The sequence below is a fragment of the Seriola dumerili genome, unplaced genomic scaffold (genome assembly GCF_002260705.1).
Source record: "Seriola dumerili isolate Sdu_G_001 unplaced genomic scaffold, Sdu_1.0 BDQW01000113.1, whole genome shotgun sequence".
Classification (NCBI taxonomy): Eukaryota; Metazoa; Chordata; class Actinopteri; order Carangiformes; family Carangidae; genus Seriola; species Seriola dumerili.
Genome location: NW_019174368.1, coordinates 1,429,821 through 1,449,088, shown reverse-complemented (window position 1 = coordinate 1,449,088; position 19,268 = coordinate 1,429,821). Strand labels below are relative to the sequence as shown.

At 44.4% G+C, this 19,268-nt stretch overlaps 1 protein-coding gene across 3 annotated transcripts in view; it reads left to right on the top strand.

Annotated features, from left to right (window-relative positions):
* The window catches only part of LOC111223673 (nuclear factor 1 X-type-like), a 97,787-nt gene that overhangs the window by 50,555 nt on the left and 27,964 nt on the right, over positions 1-19,268 (top strand). For all 3 annotated transcript variants that reach the window (XM_022747907.1, XM_022747909.1, XM_022747906.1), the window contains exon 3: positions 17,660-17,725. In XM_022747907.1, the coding sequence (XP_022603628.1) occupies positions 17,660-17,725 (66 nt within the window). The remainder of the gene's footprint in view (positions 1-17,659; positions 17,726-19,268) is intronic.

Below are 19,268 nucleotides of genomic sequence, written 5' to 3'. Positions count from 1 at the left end.
CTCACTGAGGAGGGTCTGACTGTGGATCCAAACCGAAGCGGAAGAGGCCCGGCTCATATTACTCCTCGAAGTCTTTATATGTTCCCGTGATCGTTTTATTGGAGGAACATGGCTTCGCAAAACAATGGAAGTGATGGGCCACATGTAGAAAGATGGCGGCCTCTGGGGTCAAAGTCCTCAAGCTTATATAACCTAAAGTTGTTGTGTTTTTTTTTTTTAAAGCAGAGCGCTGGAATAGTATGTATTTATGAAAGACTGCAACAGAGTGATATATAGAAATGAAGAGAACGTGCCTTTACCTGCCTCAGATACCAGATGGGTGAGGATTATTGTGTTCGGTTTGGGTCAAGAAGGTTGACAGACAGAGTCAAACAAATTGTCTTTAAACATTTTTCCAGTGATTGTCTGAGCTTTCTGGTACTGTGGTTTATTCATGGTCATGTTCAACACTCATTTTATCTGCACGTAAACACAATGCACCGCACGTTTTTGTCTATACGACCAGGTCTGTTTTCTTCTGTACAAAATACAATTCATAAAAAGTTTAAACTTAACAGAAATGGAGATTTACACATCACTAAATTAAAGTGGGTTGCTAGTTTTTACATAGAGACTAGTTAGTTAGTATTTACACCCAGTAACTGCTGGAGGATGGTGTAGCAGCTAACTGACCTAGCTAACTGACAGTTAGCTTGTTAGCTTGTTAATATAGGACTCGTTAAGAGTCAGAGAGTTACTATGAAACACAGTGTTTAATATTTGAAGAATTTAAAATACATTTCACAAAAATACCAATATATAATAAAAGACTGAATGTTTTGCTAATAGCATGTGACCTGCATGGTTACATAAGCATAGCTGGATATTTCCCACTCATTCTTAACTGTATGAATAGTCCTACTATTTATATTGTAGCTCGTGATGCTAGAGTGACTGTTGACTACTAAATACTAAGTATTACTCAAGTATTTAGTAGCTGAGACATTTCCTTAGTTTTAGTATTGGTGCAACCTAAGTTAATAAATCTGTTGTTTGAAACTAGATAGAATATGACTCGCACTTTACACATAAATAGGTACGACCCAAACTAGGTGAATATTTTTTTTTACTTGCTTACCTTCTCCATAGTAATATGCACACTGGGATGTACTCCCCTCCCTGTAGTCACCTGTAGTCTTTCAACTTAACTTCAACGAGTGTATTCTTAACCTCGTCTTCACGCCCTTTCTTTTTCATAACAACTGTTCTTTGAATGCTCAATAGTTCATCTGGTCAGCGTTACAGAGAGCTGTATGCATGCATTTGTGTGTGTGTGCATACCCTATGTTATGGCTATAAATCCCTGTGTATTTTCTTAGTGAAGCTGACAGGAGGCAGACAGTGCAGGCGTGGTGACAGCTGAGACGGAGACCAAACCAAAGATCAGGCTCTGGGGAGTGGGTTTGTTGTGGAGGAATGGGTTTGACTGAAGACAGGGATGCCTGTCACATGTTAATCCAAGGAATACACAAGCTTTTTTGTGTGCTTACAGTACATAAAATACTTACACACACACAGTCATGCATCCTTGCACACATGGTTTTAACCTTCAGATTATGCATGAATCATCCATGTTCATGTGCATGCACAGTTGTGCACATAGATCATATACACACACACCACTGTCCTTTGTGCACAGTGAGTAATTACCACAGTCACAGCCGTGTGTTTTGATATGTGGCTGCACCTGTTGCTCACCTGAATCCACTCAGATCCCACCAGGGGCCCTCAGGCTCCTCGGGGGCCTCAGGAGAACCCCTCACACACACACACACATGCACGCGCACACACACACACACACACACACACGCGCGCACACACACGCAGTGCAGGCAGAATGGAAAACATCACATCATCATCTAAACCGGTTCCCCTTCTCATTTCAGCTGTCCAACCTCCTCCTCTCTGCTATCTCTCTTTCTGTCCTCTCATGTCATCCAGCTCATTCTTCTCTGCTCGTTCGTGCTCCATCACTTCACCCCCCCCCCCCCCTCCCCCCCTCCGCTTTCTCTTCCTCCTGGTTCCCTCTTTCTGTTTTTCATAAACTTCTGGCTGAGATTGGGCCAGCGATCCCAGAGGCGTAGTGTGAAACGCTAGACATTTCTGAGCAACTGCCAAACAGATGCAGGCTCCTCTGGTCTGCCCCTCGACTTGAACATCCTCTCCATTTAATACCACAGAGCCATGGGCAACAGGGCGGCCATTGCACCGACATCTCATCCCTCTACAGAGGCAGAACAGACTGACGGGAGCTCCCATTTAAATTAATACACAAAGTGATCATCTTTCCATCGGTATGATTGCTCATAGCAGTGTTGCAGCGCATGACACTGATGTGTTGCCATGGCGAAGACCTGAACATCCTGCTGCCAGATGTGTTGAACATTTCAGCCGTTTTTATGAAGCTTGGTCAACACATGGAATAATCCCCCCCCACCACCCCCCACCCCCTATGTCACGGATAAAATTAGGACTAATTCTGTGTCCTAATTTTACTGTATGAAAAACATATTTGTCATCTTTTATTTTCTTGAATTTTCACGGCTTTATTCGCTCTCAACACGTCAGCTTTTCAAACAAGGTCAGATTTTAAAGAGCGTCACTTGAGCTCACAGAGGCTGCATTCAGAGATAATAAGGCTGAGGTCAGTGATGCTTATTGATGAGTATGATTTTTGAACTCACTAAGTGGATTGGCACCCGTTTAATCTCTTTTCGCCGTGTTGATTCTGATGAGAGAGAGGAAGGACGGGTTTTAAAGCTTTTATCTGGGTTAATAAGTTAATAGATGGATTGATAGATGGTGGGAATAAATCTCCAATTATCAGCTTGACCAAGGCAGAGCCTGAGTGGCGCCATAAGCTGTCCGAACTAGGCTAATCCTGTATATCTGACATGTATGGACAGGTCTTTTGATTCACTTAGGCTGTAAATCTGAAACTATACATGCAGTTCGTATATGAGGCAGCAACCTGCACTCTACCAGCAGTCATATTAAGATAGAATGATAAGAATTATATGCGCTGTAGTTCGGCTGGAGGAGGCTTTCGCTCTCAGGCCTGGGGCTGCAGCTAGAGCCTGGGACTCGCCTGAATCGTTTGCCCCAGTGCCCCGCACCTGATACCACGGAACATCTGGTGAAGGCAGGAGTGCGGGTGCGTTTATCACCTAGCATGTCAGACACAGGAAGGCCGGGGCGGTTGTTTACTCACCTTATCTGCCTGAGAGATAAAGCCAGCTTTGACACAGATAGCAGACGGCTCGTACGCATGAGCATGCACACAAACACTGGAAGACTCACTAATGTGTGTGTGCACACATGGAAATGACGCACACAAACACACGGCTGTGCTGGGAGCCATTGACCCTTGGGCTGGGTTCATCTGGGGACACAGACTGACAAATGCGGCTGGGCGGTGACTCCCAGACAGCTGGTGGTCAAAGGTTGCCTTTCTATCTGTGCCCTCATTTGGCTGATTGTTTTTTCTCAGGCCTCATCTGCTACTCTCTATCTCTTTCTCTCTCTGCCTATATCCTCCTCCTCCTCTTCTTTCTTTCCTTCTTTCTGTCAGCTGAAAGAATAAATCTTTGGTTCATGCTGTAGGTATGCAGAGCTGGCTGTTGATTCCCCAGAAACACTGGTTTTTGGACATCTTTCCAGTTTACTTGGGAAAGCCCCCACCATCTCAGGAGGACGAATGCAGATCAGCTCCCAAGTTACTGGAACACAAGTCGATGTTTAGCCACTGTCAATGCTCCTGCATTTGTGCGTGTGTGGGTCTGACTTCAGTCAGTTTTGTAGACAGATTTCCGACTAAAGACGAGTTAATTAGGGGTCAAAAGCCATGTCCCCAATTGGGAAAAAGCTGATTTTTGGGTCAGTGGTCGGGGTTAGAGTAAGTCTCCAGTTCTATGTCTATATTTCTGTATCTCCCCAAAGGTGACGAAAGTACACGTGTGTGTCTGTGTGTGTGTGTGTGTGTAGTGTAGTCTAGTTTGCGTGTGTCATCCCGGATCAGCTTTGTCGGAGCTTTTCACTCAGTGTCCTGATTTGGCACCGGTCTGAAAGGTCGAGGACAAGCAGCATGAGTCAATCACACAAAGGAGTTGCTGAGATGCGCACACACACACATGTAAACAAAGCAACACACTCACCCCCCTCCTCCAGCACACGCACATCTTTACATATGCAGAAAAGCCGACATGCAGTCATCATACATTATACCTCCGTTGGCATCACCCAGGGAGGATGTGGAGTTTTACGCAGCCATTCATCGCTCCCCTAATTCATTAGTCCAAATGAGCATTTATGCAGAGCGCACATTATTTTTACAGGCCTGCTTTATGTGTTTGTGTGGAGTTTTACAACCCTCATAAAACACGTCCTCCAAGCCCGAGATAGATTTGGGAGCATTTATTCGCATAGTTCACAAACCCAAAATAAATCGTTAGTGTTTTCTGGCCCAGGCCGGACCAGACCGAAGGCCTGCTGGTGTAAATGAAGAGTGTGATGCAAACAACGTTGTCTCATAATTCGAATAATATTTTGTCGACACGGTGTTAAAATGTGAGAAGAGTGACATCACGCTTTCTCGTGATGAGATTCATTTATGATTTGTTTGCCGCTTGTACACTAACCCAGTGAAATTTACAGTGAAGCCTGAACATAAAGTCATGCAGTCAAAAAGCCGATACACAGATTTCACATAGAATACCATCTACACCGGAGGACAGACCAATAAAATTAAAACACTTTAATCAGAATCATATTGTTAATGTATAATATTATCATTCTACACATTTATATTGTCCAAATTTTCATTCCACCCATCTGTATTTAAAGACCAGCAAAAACTAGTTTTGATTTACACATATGAAGAGTTTGGTCCCATCTGATGCAAAAGTGTAGAATACAGTTCAGTGTTTTGGCATGAATTTATCATATCATGATAAATACTGATATTGGAAAACATACTTATACCTGTATATCACTTATATATACTTATACTACTTATATATCACCCATATTGTCCAGCTCTACCACATCTACTTAGTGTTAGTACATTTATGTACACACAGAGATGAGTCATCAAACAAGTCATATATTTGACTTTTAACAAGAGATAACTGAGGGCAGCACAACAAGCTGTAGACGCAACATATTATCACCTTTTTATAAGGTTAAACAACACGGGAGTAAACAGTGACTTTAGACATTGGGCAGACACAGAGCAACATTAGCATTAGCATTCATTAGCATTCGAGTTGTGTTTGTTCATAAGTCCAATAGTAACTCTCCTTTTTTTGGGGGGTGGTGATAAAAACACTTAGCCAAAAGTTCACAAGGTCATGCTCTCTGCTCCCTGAATAGTTCCTGCAGCACACACACACACACACACACACACACACACACACACACCTGTCCTGGTTGGAGTGGCAGGTCAATGTGGTCCCTGTGTCAAAGATAGGCCTGCATCATGTATGAGATCTATTAGTGGGAGATACTGTGAGAATATTTCAGCAGAGTGACTGCGCTGCCGCTCGGTGGCTGTACTGTGTGTGTGTGTGTGTGTGTGTGTGTGTGTGTTTGCTTTTCCTCGTCTCCCCTGTAGTGCTGGGTTTGATCATGTCTGCTCCCTAGCTGGTGCCCACTGTACACGGCTTTCACTCCCCCTCTGACCCTCCTCTCCTCTCCTCTCCTCTCCTCTCCTCTGCCAACAAGTCTCTCTTTCTTTCTCATTCCTTCTTTTATTCTCTCTGCTCACGTCTTTCTTGGCGAGGCAAAACGTTCCCACAGCTCTTACAATCCCCCCCTTCAAGCCCCCCCACCTCACCCTCTTATCCCTTTCTCTCTCCCCCTCTTTCTCAGTCTATCACTCTTTCCCTCCCCCCTCCCTTTCTAACTCTCTCTCATTTACTTCTTTTTTGTCTTTTTTCTTGTCTCCACTTCTCTCCTCTGTCTGCTTCTCTTTCCTTTTTTTTTTTTTTTGCCTTTTCTCCCTATATCCCTCCCTCCCCTCCCCTCCCCTCCTCCTTCTCTGTCTCTCTCCCCCATTCCCTGGCAGAGACTGGCATCACATGATCCCCATTCCCACTTGTGCCCAGACCCTTTCCATACACACACACACACACACACAGAGAGAGAAAGAGAGCGAGAGAGAGAGAGAGAAACACGTGTGCACACGCATAGATCACAACATGGGAAACGGGTGCACCTCAGGGTGGCTCATGTCTTTCACTGGGAGCTGTGAACCTCAGTGCTATACATTTTATACTCAGTTCTGTTTGCGTGAAACTCAATATACACAAATCATCAGTGCAGTTTAAACAGGCCTGCCAGTACAGAGGGTCTGGATGGACTTTGAGTGTTTTTCAGTGCGTGTTTATTGTCCATGTCGTCAGGCCAGCTGTGACTCTCAGTATTATCATGCATGTTTCAGGGATGTGATCAGGAACACAGAAAGAGGGAAAATGGAAAATAAAGTTCCTTTTTTTTTCTTTTTTTTCTTATCCAATATGTCTAATATGAAAAATACTGTAGGATTTGAGGTAAGAGTTTTGCACCCACATATATATATTTATATATATTTCTTTTTTTATTGTTTTTTTTTTTATTTGGAGAGGAATTTTGCCTGAAGCAAGATATGCCAGAGAGTTCCAACCCCCTTCTCCCTCCCCCTCTCTCTCTCCCTCCCTCCCTCCCCTCTCCCCCCTCTTGCTAAAGCCGTGGCAGCCCTGCTGAAATCTTTCCCACTGCTCTCTCTTCCCCCTGCGAGAGGCAGATTTCTTTAGCATGTGTTGCTGCGCTGTGCCCCCACTGCCAACAAGTGACATCTGCTGGCCAAATGGAGCAACGACACCTCTCCATATGCATTTTCAGTTTAATGTGAACGTTTGGATGTGACGGCGGCAGAGAGAGAAAGAGAGAGAGAGAGGTTTAAAATAAGAAGAAGATACAAGGAGGGAAATCAGAGGTGGAGAAGTCACTGAATATTAATCATAGATTTGAACAGCTGCTTCATATTCTAACCCTAACCCCACTTCACCACCCTGAAAACACACGGTGTGGTAAAAGAGACTTTTCTCTGCGTCTCCCTCTTCCTCCCTCGCTGTCGATCTCTCCCTGTACATCACAGCTCATCAGCATAGGCACAGATAAAAGATAAAAGAAACAGGGCAGAGGGAGAGGGGAGGCGGGGGTGTACATGGGCAGCCAGCCAGCTGCCCCCCCCTACCATCCCCACACCGCTCCATCCTTCTACCCCCTGCCCTCCTCTCTCTCCCATGGTTGATTCCCTTTAGGCCCCTCTCACCCCTTCTCACCCTCCTCTCACCCCCTGGCTCCCCGGCTCTGTGTGGCGTTGGCACAGAGAGGGCGCAGGCGGCACACAGACGGCCACGCAGATGGGCAACGGGCAATGCAGGGCTGCCTCCCCACACCTGCTCCTTGCTGGCACAGGGCTCGGGCCAGGCGGCCATGCAGTGCACACACTCTCACACACACGGACACACACACACACACACACACACAACCACACACACACACACACACAAAAACACAGATGTGCATCTAATGCAGAATTATCTTTCTCAATTTACTGAACTTTCCCACATACTGTATAGACGCAGACTCGCGGGGAGCACGCACGTGCAAATACTCCCACGAAACGTTACACATGCTGATGCGCACGCATGCTTACGTGTTGTAATAAAAGAGCGCTGTCTCCCTCCCACACTCCGCTGCTCAGCCTGTCAGTCACAGATGTTTACACGCTTATCTCCAACTGCGCCTCAACATGTGCTCTCCAGAAATTTTTGCACATATACACTATCATAAACATATAGAAGACACAGTCACACATCCATAGCCACCAAGCTCTGTATTTATAGTCTCACACCCACACATTCACACTTCAGCACCACCAGCATAGAAAACACATTTCACAATTAATCACGTCGCCCCATGCTGTGCTGTCACATGGAGTTACATACCAGACATTCACTGAACTACATGGAGATGCACTATTGTCACTTTTGCACTGAATGTGGGAACAAAGATCGATTATATAGACTTGCATTGATGTTTTCAGTGCATCAGAAACATGGGAATATGTGAGCCCACTAGCCTGGAACCGCTATTTTGTTGACACCACCGTAGTGCGAGAGGAATTGCCAGAATTTGAAGCTGCTGGTTTAATAGGTAGGGTGTGGATATAGAAGCCAAATAAACTTCCCCGGAAAGCGCCAAAAATAGCTGAAGGGAAAATCCATCCTAAAACAGAAAACCCTGAGTGTTATTCTTTCAATCTTCGAAAACTCAAGTCTTTGATTTGAATGCAAGAACGAGCTGCTCCATTGACAGTAAATGGGCCCAGGACGCAGGGGTGCAGGACACACATTTTTCATTCGAAAAACCCGAACATAACATCATGTGCTGACAGACGCCACTCAACAAATCTGAGGAACTTTACTTTTCTTTTTTTTCTTTTTTTTTTGTTTATTTCCATCAGTGCATCTGGGTTTGTTCTGTATGTCCTCCCTCGCTTTTATTGTTCCAGGTTTATTTGTTCTCTTAGTTTCCATATGGGAGAAGAGTTGATAAAAAATGTTGATATTTTCATCAGAGGCATTTTCAGCTTTTACCACAGAGCAATAAACTTAACAAGCAGAGAAATGGACTGTTCAGATGTTTTTGCCCCAGGTTTTGCCTCTCAGGCTGCAGACAGTCTGCCCTGCCTTGTTGGCGGAGCTTGTTAGCACGCCACATGGACCTGTGAGGAAACACCTGCAGATTCTGATCAGGGCAGGGAAAGTTCTCCCACCTCCTGCATGTCTTTGGATAAAAAAAAAACAGATTTTAAGTTGTTGTTTTGTGGTTTTTAGTATCTGTGTCTCTTTCTTTGTTCTGTTTTGTTTCATTTTGTTTGTTTGTTTAGTGTCTTTTTTTGTGTTTTGCTTTTTTCAGGGAAAAAAAGATTAAAGGGAGACAAAAAATGTAAATGCAGCTTGATTTCCCACATAAAAAAACAAACAAATAAAATTAAATAAGGTCAGTGCATGAATGATACAGGATACAGGTTTATTCTGCATTTTAACTTTTTCTTTTTCTATTTTTTTTATTATGTTACCACTGTTGTTGAAAGTGTGACAACCAATTTCCAACCAATTTATTTGCTACACTCATTGATTTAAATGTAACTTCAATTAAAGATACATATGTATATATACAGTGCTGTGCCTGTAACACCAGGGAAGCATCTGATTGGCCCTGAACTCATTCTGCAGCATGAAAGTGACCTGCTGTTTACTGTACATAGATTAGTAGTCGTTGCTGTAGGCCTATATAATTTGTTTTTAACTTTATGGTATCCCCACACTTGTGAAAACCAAGCTGAGGCTCTTGCAGTGTATCACTTTCAGATTTGATCTTTATTTTCAGTGCTGGGACACAGAGAACTGAATACATGTTCATGTCAGAACATAAGTAAATGAAAGGGCAGTGGCTGAAGTGGATGACTCAGTGTGTAGCAGCTGAAACAGCTGTTCCGCATGTCCTATTTGCTCAGCAGGAACACTGTATAACCACATTGTTCATCACGTCCCCTGTTATTATCCTGTTACCCTCCACTGTACGCTATCTAATGAAACAAATTCCCATGAAATATTCAAGGCCACCTTTGGAGAAAGTGGCTTCCTGTCACAGCTCTGTCAGTTCCTCTGCACCTAAAGGTGGCCACAGTGAGCCAGGGTCATTCACAGGGCAGATATAGTGCACCATCCCTGCTCCCCAGCTGCAGCAGTGTCCAATAAGAACCGCTGGCTTAAAAACCAGGCTCAGAATGAGCTTTGCTTGTAAAAAGATTGAAGTACAGGGGCGGTGGGGGGGTTGATCGGAGGGCGATGAGTAGTTTTCGGCAACCGGAAAATGAATCTGCAAATGAAAACGGAGGCGGGTGGGGTGGGGGTGGGAGAGAAGGAGGATGTGGAGAGGATGAAGGAGGTGGTGGAGGAGTAGGAGAAGAAGAAGAAGAAAAAAAAAAGGATGAAATGAAGTCCAATAAAAGAGCCGAGTGAACATCTGTGTGGGATAGCCGTGGGGATTAGGAGGGTTTGGAACATTTTAAGCGCATTAAAGATTAAAAAAAAGGTCAGAATGTTTAGCAACATACTGATAAACCTCTTAAGCGAAACCCAATTGGGGAGGCTGTTTGGTTTCTTTATCCAGAGGCTGGTGGATGGGAGGATGGGGGGGTTGGGGGGGGGGGGTGGAGAGAGGGGGTGAGGCTGCGCAGCCATATATACTTAAACCGAAACCCGCTCTTGTGTATATGTGTACGTCAGTCAGTGCAGTTTGTCAGTGCGCCCGCTGCTTTACATCCGTCATCCGTCAGCATGCAGCTGTGCATACATGCTACAGTATATTTATTATTCTGCGTACGTGTACGTGCGCTGCAATTCAATCAGGGGCTGCCCACACCACATCTGGGCAGAGATGTACGGACACAACGCCACAGCTGCATTCCCACATGAACCCTGAGACTGAGCTGCTGCTGGTAACTCCACACAGTCCGCTAGGAATGACGGGGCCTGGATGCACACGCCTAAACGCCACTAGTCATAGAGACTGAAGTCAGGGCAGCTGTGGGGGGGGGGGGGTCACTGCATGAGAGAGTGAAAGGGAGAGGCAGAGGCGAGACGGAGATGAAGAGGGGGAGAACAGTGGTAGATTTGTCCGCAGAGCCGTCGAGCAGTTGGAGGAAGAGGCCCCTATCATTTGACTGTGAACTGAACCGTGTCTGCGGAGCTATCCTTAAATGACACGGCTCACAGAGGGCGGCGGCGGAGAGAGACAGAGTCACAGGGGTCACCGGGTGGAGGCTGCAGCTATATCGTTAGTCGGTGGCATAGGTTTAAACACGGCCTCTGTCGTGTTCACATTCGATAGCCGCTACGCTCTTACTGCGGAGCCTTGTAGTCGGAGCTGAAATGCTTTTCCCTTCTCCCCACCGTTGTTTTCCTGCAGATCCAAGGATTCAAACATGGCACCGGGTGTAAACATTTACCCCATTTAAGAGGCAGATTTCAGAAAATGGTTGAAATCGATGCCACAGAGGCAGAGATACACTGACCTCCGGTCTCTACTGTGGGTCAAGTTTCAAAAACACTTGAGTCTGCACTTCCCATGATGCAATTCAATAGTGTTTTCTTTCTGTCAGTGTCTTTCTGCCCCGTAATGCCCATATCACCACCTCCCCAGTTTGTAATGGAGGCCTGATGACATCATCTCAGACTGTACAAAACTAGAGCTTAACAGCGGTTCTCACACATAAGAGTAGTTTAACTGTAAATATTCAGGCTCAAGTTCAAATTTATTTAATTGTCATCCCAACCATATCCATACAGTAATGCACATGCATCCTCATAGGATCATGTAAATCTCTAAATCTGTCTCTTGCAAGTCCAAGACTTTATACAGGAAGATAATAATCCAAGCTTATAATAAAATCCTGGACTACTCATTTACATGATTTAAATTCCTCTCATCTAACGCAGCAAGAAAGAACATAAACATATTTCCCAAAAATCTCGACCTATTCCACTAAAGATCCCTTTCACACACGTAACATTTTATATAATATGTTATTAAGTAAGTCAATAAAATACTGAAAAACACACATTAACATGTAGTAGGGTCTTATCAGTGTCTCAGCAATTACACTGGTCAGTCTAATTATAGTATTACTCACAGAAACAATGGTGAAAAAAACACACACCAAAATAATATAATAAGATAATTATCCAGGCTGTAATAAACTGAAGTTATCCTTTAAATCCTCTGCTGCTGTTTTACAGTGTGGAGACTCACTGTACAGTAGCAGTTGGCTGTGGCGCTTAAGCACTTTGCTCTTTGCACAATTCCCCACAGTCATTAGCACCCCACACACACACACACACACACACACACACAAACACACACACACACAAACACACACAAACTGATGAAGCATTACACTGAAAAATCTGAGATATTTTAGCTACATCTGGACAGCTGTTGTGTGCATGTATTTTACAAACCTCTGATTCTGGCTAAAAAAGATGCATGTCTGTGTCTGTGTCTGTGTTTGCATGAATCTGGTGTTTATTTATCAGATGAGTAGGCAAATGCATAATACTATGAATGCATATTACTAAATGCTTTTATACATCACAGAGAAATCAGTGTGGTGTCTCTTTTTTGAGGAGGATGAGAATACGTTTATAGTTTAACAACCAAAGCTGTTATGTTTTATCTCCGGTGTTGAACTGGTGATGTTGATTTTACAGTCTGTCATCAGTCTGAAAAAAAAACCCCTTCACTTAGTGCACATTAGATTACAGAGAGCCTGTTTGCTCATGTGTGCTTGTGATGCACAAACAAACACTCTAAGCTGTTCAGTAAATTAGCGAAAAGTGCGCAGCGTGCACTCATATATGAATATGCGCACGGTAAATGAGTCCATTAGCGCTGGCGAAGGCCGCCTGTCTACTATGTGAGCGAGCATGTGTATGTAGTTTTTACATTCAAGTGTCTCCAAATGATTTGCGCTTGTGTGTACGTGCGCTGTGTCTGTGTGTATGATGAATAGTGTGATTAAGTAAGTGTGACTTTGAGTGTGTGTACATTAGCCTGGATGTGAGTTATTAGCCTCTGTCTGCATCTGCAGTGTGACAAATGTATAACCAGTGTTAACTTCTGTGTACACACTGCAGGAGTCTATCAGCAGCCACTGTATACTGACCAAGCAACCAAATGAACTCACTCTGTCTGTGTACGTCCGTGTGTGTGAGTGTGTGTGTGTGCGTGTGTGTGTCTGATTAGAGCGATGGCATGGTATATTTGATGGCCTGTGTGTGCCTGTGCTCTATTATCTCAGGCGGGGCGTGTGCAGGGGGCCTTGGGGCGACTGTGCGCAGGAGATAAGGGTGATTCATCTGTGTTTAAACGTGTGTGTTTGTGTGTTTGTGTGTGCGTAAGAGCATGTTTATGCTTTGGAAGCATGTGTATCCATGTTTGGCGTGTGCACGTGCAGGCATTTGAACCAACACACTAATAAATATGGTTCCATATACCGCAGTGTGTGTGTGTGTGTGTGTGTGTGTGTTGTAGGTGTGGGCGTGCACACAGGGCTCTGTGGGGATGAGTGGCCTGCTGGCAGTGATTTCTCCCTGCCGGTGGTCTACAGAGCATCAGCAGGAGCAGAGGGATGATAATAACAAAAATAATAATAATACACAGCCTGTCTATTGTTCACAATGAGAGCATCTCTCCTTCTTTTGATGCAGCCCACCACCACCGCCACCACCCTCCCCACACAGACTCACATTATTCCTGTACAGGCACCTATGGGCACTTATTGTGGACACACACAATATGCAGTATACTGTGTATTTACATGAGTGCTTGTAACTGTGCCAAGCATTAAAAACATGTACACACGTGCATGTGGAATGAAAGCAATTTCATATATAACATATACAGATACACACACATAGATATTGTAGATACATGCACGGAGTCAGTGCCAAACTCACTGAGGAGGTCGTGGCAGACTTCCTGAGTTCCCACATTTTTTATTACTTTATTGGAATAAGCAGAACGTGGGAACGACATACACATGAATACAATCTTCAAAGAATGAACAAATTGATTTCGAATGAGATAAAACAAAGCGTTGACAACATAACAAATATGTTTCGTAATGTTTTCCGGAACAGAAGCAGAGTCTGAAAGTCTGAAAGTGAGAACACTGTTGTCCATCGTTTATGAAGATGGTATTTCCCTAGTTTGCTGCAGTCATCAAACATTATTGTCAATATAATCAGAGAAAATGAAAAGATTAATTTGCTAAAGCAACAAAATATTAACAAAGACACGTGTGACCAACTGATCATTTCATAACAGGTTTACAAAATGAGCATAGAGGAGAAATATCTTAAATATCTTTATATTTACTCGTCCGGGTGTAGTGGAAACCGAGCAAAGGGAAATGCGGACAGAATGGACAATAAGAGGGTGAGGGGATAAAACAGTGATGGGACACACAGCGAGGTTCCCTGCAAGACTGGAGACCCATGTTTCATTATTCAAGGGGGTGCAATCGTCCCACAGCGGAGAAACACCTGCAGTCACTCGACGAGAGCCTCTCAGTAACTTTAACACCATCTGTATTTCATTCCCTCATCACTAATGCTACCTTTAAATAAACATGTCACATTAGCAAAAAAAAAAAAAGGAAAGTTTGGAAGTGTCTGAAAATAAATGTCACAACGAACCCAAGAGGGAAGGTGCAGCTGTAAACCTGTAAAAGGTCGATCATAGCTCTGTGAAACGTTTTAGCGTCTTGCAGCTCATTGTTTCGGCTTTGGTTCTCTCTCACCGTTCTCCTCAGCTCTGTTTTCAGCCAACGAGCAGCTGTTGTCAATGAAAAAGCTCCACAAACTCCACTCTACACTACCTGCGTAGCATCAAACAGCAGAAAAACAGAGTTAGCAACCAGCTGGTGAACACAGCGGAGCATTTTTTCCTCTGGAGCAGCGAGACGACCGACAGGAGAGTGAATAGTGCACTTACATCTGTCAGGTAGCTGAAAAACGACTACGAATAATTGTGATAATGTTAGTTTTAGCCACAGGATGTTGACATAGACAGATGTTTGCTAACACGTTAGCCACAACAAAGCTTGTCTTCTTTGACCAAAAAAATTAATTGTTACAGGTTAAAAACTTGTTGTAGTGCGGGAACTCTGAGGGGTCACCTCTCCGCTATTTTAATCCTTCACATGAAACAATTGTTTCAGTCGAGAAGAGTCACAGTCAGACACTGTTTCCTCTTCCACCAGCTGAAAAGGTTTGGAACCGGAGTTGTAGTTTATTATCGTTTGGCTTTAATGGCAGCGTGCAATTATTGATAAGATCATCTGTGTAACTGGCCGGAATCAGTCTATTAAAATAACTGTCTTGAGCTTTATCACGTTACATCTCACATAGTATATGCTCACGTCCACCTTTTATAATCTCCAGTTACATAAAGATCAGTCTGGTAGAGAGGAGCCAAGCATAATACCTCTAATAACTTTTAGAGATCAGTTCCTGTCCACATTCTGCCAGGAAAAGGGAAAAGTTATGAAAGCTGCGTTTGAAAAATGCGGTTAATAAAGTAACTGGAATGGATTTAACACCTTAAAATGCAGAAAGACTGATAAAGTCAACCTCATTATAGTGTAGCACGGCGCCCGCTGGTCCGCGCCTTGCCAAGAAATACTTAAACAAAACAACACATTGAGCCCATGCCAGTGGGCTATATTATTATCTTCATTCGAACTAATTGCTAGGCCAAACAGCGTCACATATGCACACACAGGCTTCAACAACCACTCATCATTAGGGACTTTAACTGTGGTGTGCCATCCCTGTTGTCATGACAACTAGGCACTGGATTTTTGGCTTGGAAACTCACATAGTGGAGAGGCGTGTAGGTTTGAACAGTTTTCTAACGTTTTTTTTTTTATTTTGCTGGTGGTGGTGAGACGTGCGGTCAGGATCGTCCGGGGTAGCGCCGCCACGATGAGAGAGGCCGCAGGCTTCATTGGATCCTGGCTCATCTCACAACATCACCTCGGTCGCCGTGATAATTCCCTTATTTTACTATTTCTGTCTTTTTTACATCGTGAGTGAGTCTGACATGTGGGATTATCTCTCGTTTTTATTTAACATACACACATACACTAAAACACTCTTTAATCAGAGCAGGCAACACAACACACACACACACACACAGGACTGCAGACAAACATCCCAGTGGTTTTATCCTCACTCCATTAGCATTGCATATCCTCTGTAGGTCTTTTTATCTTTAAGACCATTGGGTCTGTGTGTGTGAGAGAGAGTGTGCATTGCAAAGCGCGCGCGCTTGTGTGTGTGTGTGTGTGTGCGCGTGTGTGTGTGTGTGTGTGTGTGTGGGTGTGCCGTCAGCTAGCAGGAATGCATGGGTACCGCCAAAGCTAAGATGGCTGCCAAGCGCTAAGATGGCTGCCAGGATTCCACAGAGCGACAGCACGAGAGAGAAAGAGAAGCAGAGACAGAACGAGTGTGAGAGGAAGTGAGGGGGAAAGACGCGAAGATGGACTCTCACTCCCGCAGAATGAGGGATGAGTGTTGCGAGAAAAAAAAGAAACTCTATCCCTGTGTTTTCCCTCCTTCTTTCTGACCCGGAGTGATGAGGTGATTTTGTTTGTCTCTTTTTGTTTTCTTGGTTTTGGCAGCGCACAGACAGGGGTGAATAGTGCAGCAGTTTGCTGGCACGTAGCGCACTAATGCCACCCAAGATTAGGACGCTGATTTGGGAAGATGTTGAGATTGGGGGGCCCTAGTACCGGCTGCAAGGGGGCCACGCTCTGGCTAGGGACACTTGGCCCAGGATGGCCTTAAAGCTTCAGGGCTGTGGGGCTAATTTTGACTGAATGGTATATATGATACAACCATAAAACTCTACAAGGCTGCATTACACATCTGAAGAAGAATGGCAGCCAGCGGGGCCAAACAAAACTAGCTGAAGCAGGCTGCTCTCTGCCTGCCTGCCCCTATAGATGTCAAGGTAAACACACACAGGAGCTGCAGTCCAAACAATACCAAGAGCCCAAAATGTGCATTTTACAAGTTACACCGCAACTTACAAGTCAACACTGGAGAAGCCGAGGTCTCTTGTGACCTCTAACACTACTCTGCCCTAGTGCCTTGACTTAAATAGCGGCTATGTTAGAGCCCGAGAAAGAAAGATATAGAAGGAGAGAAAAGTGAAGTAAACACAACAATGTCTAGAACCTGGAAATGAACGTTTTACAAGTCAACAGTGAGGAAGCTCAGCTTTCTTGGGACCAGATTACTCAACATGCAGTGTCAGAGGCCTTCACTAAAATATTGTTTGTGTGTGTGTGTGTGTGTGTGTGTGTGTGTGTGTGTGAGTGAGTGTGTGGGATTTTGAACCCCTGAAAAGAAAGATAAAGAAAAAGAGAAAAGTGGTTTTGTTGGGGTAAACACACATTGGAGATGCAATCTAAACAATGCTCCCGACCCAAGAATGTACATTTTAGAATTACCCTTCAATTTACAAGTGAGCCGTGGAGAAGCTGAGGTTTCTTGGGGCCTCTATACCGTCCTTAACTAAAATAGTGTACGTACATTTGAGTTGGTAGGCGCCCCTGAAAGAAAGGTATAGAAAGAGAGAAAAGAGGTTTGTAAGCAAAAAGAGGACACTCCAGACTGAATTCTGCTTTGACTCTGTCTCTAGTAAGTTGGAAAAGTGATTTTCCCACCATGACAGACTCCAGAAGTCAGGATATTAACCTTGCGATTCGCCATTTTATGACTTTCAACTGAGCTTCAACCTGAACAGAAATATGCACCCATCTTTAATCTCGGGCCCACGTCTGTCTCTCCTCAGTGGAAAGAATGAAAGAAGGCGCCATTTCCCATCCAGTTCCCTCTGATGCTAACCTGCCCCCTCACCTTGAGCGGTGTCCAGACATCTGTCCACCTGACTAACCATCTCCCCTTTCTCTTTTTTTTCTTCTTCTTTATTTCAGAACAATCAGGACAATCAGACAACTCAAACCAGCAAGGAGACACAGACGTCAAGCCCCCACCGAATGGTAAGTTTACAACTGTGTTCCTCCCACACAGAGCGTGCACAAAACAGTCTGACATACCTGTGCGTACATGCAGTCACATCTATACAGACGGTAACACATGTGCACGTACAGTATATACACACTACCCCTACACACAGGCCTCTCTGTGTGTGAGTGCGTCCCAGCAGAGTTGGGTCTAAGTTTATTATGGTAAGGAGAGCTGATGGTACTGTAGCGTGGGGGTTGTGCTGGGATTGTGGCGGGCCACTCATAAATCACACTGACGTTATTGGAAGATGGGAACCACATGGCCGCTGCCGAGCTGAGCGCTGACCTCATGCGCTGTCCCCGCTGTGGTTAACCCCGGACAGGGATGGAGTGAAGGAGAGAGAGAGAGAGAGAGAAGGAGAACTGGAGGAGGAAAATGGAGGGAGTGAAAAAAAAAAGAGGAGTGAAGGGGTGAAAAGAACAGGGAGGAGAGAAGTGATGGACAGAAGGAGAGAGGGATGAAATGAAGGAGGGAGGAAGGGTGTGGATTTAAAATTCATTCAACCCTGGAGCTTAGGACATCCTTTATACACACACCACCAGTACAGTGTCACTCGTTTAGTTTAACTTTTTTTTTGGGGGGGGGGGGGCCTAAAAACCTGACACATTACAACCTAGCTAAGTTGTTGTGGCTAACATGTTAGCAAACATTTGCCAGTTTACGCGACATTAGCTCTGATTTTGGTCTCCACCAACTCCTGAGAAAACAAACTGGCTGTTTACCCGCTAAATTCTCCACCATGTTCAGCCAGTTTTAACTTAATCTGTCCTTGTTTGATGCAGGTTTGATGTTAATTAGAGCTTCTTTTTTTTTAAAACTGAAAACAACTGCCTGATGGTAACGATGATTAACACTGACGAGAGCCGTAAACAGTAAAGTAGGGGACTGGAGTTAAAAGAAGCTAGAACACTGTAAAGCTGAAAGAACCTGCAGAGTCAGATGATAGTTCTATGCAAGTTCATCACTACGAGTGACTCTTTTCACATGCAATTAGTCACGTGATCCATTATTAATATGAAAATATTGATTGGAGCTGCATCACAGTTAGAATGATGCAGGCAGTGTTTCCCACAGGTTTGAAAGTTTACTTGCGGTGGTGGGTGGTGCGGCGTGAGACCAATGTGCATGCAGTTTAGAGGGGGAGAGTGTCACCCACATTATTTTCTGTAGCTACCATTTACAGATGTCCCCTAAATGCCTCACATGAAGGCTATTGGTAGACGCTACAGTTTACCGATCTTCTCTTAACACCTCACATGCAGGGTATCGGTAGAAGCTATAATGCACTTATGTTCCCTAAACACCTCACATGCAGGCTATTGGTAGATACTATAATTTACCAGTTCCCTGAACGCCTCACATGCAGACCTTAGCAAGTGGCTGCACACAGAGAAGCCTCAGTTTCAAAGATTTCCCATTGTAAACATCCATCACAGTTTGTGGGGGTTTCTGGGGCTTCACCTCCACACAAAGTGGTTTAGCTTATCCAGCTAAACCTGTTAGCTTCTTTACAAC